Source organism: Mus caroli, chromosome 6, assembly GCF_900094665.2.
Source record: "Mus caroli chromosome 6, CAROLI_EIJ_v1.1, whole genome shotgun sequence".
Classification (NCBI taxonomy): Eukaryota; Metazoa; Chordata; class Mammalia; order Rodentia; family Muridae; genus Mus; species Mus caroli.
In genome coordinates this window covers 113,546,966-113,548,564 of record NC_034575.1, presented here as the reverse complement: position 1 = coordinate 113,548,564, position 1,599 = coordinate 113,546,966, and the positions used below count along the sequence as shown (strand labels likewise).

At 41.3% G+C, this 1,599-nt stretch overlaps 1 protein-coding gene across 1 annotated transcript in view; it reads left to right on the top strand.

The window, feature by feature from the left end:
- Nucleotides 1-1,599, top strand: part of Ankrd30a (ankyrin repeat domain 30A) — a 66,863-nt gene that overhangs the window by 57,832 nt on the left and 7,432 nt on the right. Inside the window, 2 exon segments of the mRNA XM_029478243.1 lie at nucleotides 325-356; nucleotides 531-765. Of these exon segments, the coding sequence (XP_029334103.1) occupies nucleotides 325-356; nucleotides 531-765 (267 nt within the window).

Sequence of the window (1,599 nt, the reverse complement as noted above, 5' to 3'; positions counted from 1 at the left end):
GTCCTGTGTCTCCTCGAGTCTTAGAAAAGGACACGTGCTTATCCCTAGAGTTTTAGAGAGTTCTAGAGAGAAGAGGACATGTGCTTATTCCTGTGTTCGAGGATTCTTTGTTGTTATAACTCAGTGGACCTTTCATTAGAGACTCATTTGACTTTCAAAGCTAGTTTGCAAAAACTGAGATTGTTAGAAGGGGAACAGAACAGGTTGACATATGAAGCACATGAAACTCTCACGTTACTCCTAAGCCATCTAGTTCAGGCTTTCATCTGGAGCTGATTGAGTTCTTGAAATGATCAGATCACTGTGTGCCTATGTGTCGTTCAGAGCTGGGCATACCCACAGTGGGAACGTGTTCAGTTAGCACGCACCAGGCCCCGGATTTGAGTCCCAGGACTTAATAAACAAAAGACGATGAGGAAGNTTCCATTTTTTATAATTTCCTATCTTAATCCCAGCATCAGCATCTGCTTTCACATGTTTCATTCAAAACAAATGGACAGTAATGATTCGGGTGATAACTGCTTCCAAAGTGTATTCTCTCTCTCTGTAGGCTCAAGCAGCATCCCAGGAGAACTTGGAGCAGTTAAGAGAGAGCAGTAACGCTTCGGTGCGAAGTCAGATGGAGCTCAGGATGAAAGACCTGGAGTCCCAGCTCTGCAGAATGAAAGCCCAGGAAGACTTCGATAAAATAGAACTAGAAAAGTACAAGCAGCTCTACCAGGAAGAGTTCAGAGCTAGAAAATCGCTGTCAAGTAAACTAAACAAGTAAGTCCTCACATTGAATCTCAGAAAAGAAACTCGGGGCTTTATCTCTACAGCATCGCCTTCAGTGAGACTAGGAGGCTGTGAATGCTATAGACAACACAAGTCTGGAAATACTGTTCTAAGTGACCCTCAAGTGTTCATTTGGGATAGCTTCTATTCTTTTTTTTTTTCTATCCTTTTGTCTTAGTTAATATGGTCAACTTTAGTTAACCATTTAGTTAATATTTAGTTAACCATTTAGTTAACCTTTAGTTAATATGGTCAACTTTAGGTAGATATTTTGGAAGCTTTATAGTTAAGAAAGTTATATTATTGTAAAATTGCTTATTCATGTTCCCTTAAATAGAACTACTAATAGGTTTGATTGTGTTTTGTTTTGTTTTGGGGAAGATGATAACTTGGTCCCAAGGATCAGGTACTGTAATTAATATTCTCCTCTGAGCAATTTCAGCATTTGGTATTTTAATTTTCTTTGATTGCCGTCTGTACTGTTTCCAGTAGAGGTCCCTATAAACTGTAATTGACAGGTTTTCTANTCTGTGTTTTTACACGCATGTGCGATGCAGGGAAGCAGTAGTGTGAGACTGAAGCTTCAGCACGGCGCCTCCTTCTCTCTCAGCTGAGGCTCTGAGTTATTCCTAGTTTATCCTGAGTAATGGGAGCGAATGCTTACACGTCTCCACTTCTGTGTCTTCAGGGAGTGAGATGTGTTCATTATACACAGTGACACGTCTGCTGTGGTGAACCAAATTGATACATCAATCATCTCCCAGTTACCACTTAGCGTCTCTGATGAGGCCCTCAGGAAGCCGGGAAGCGGGGCCCTTCCAAGGC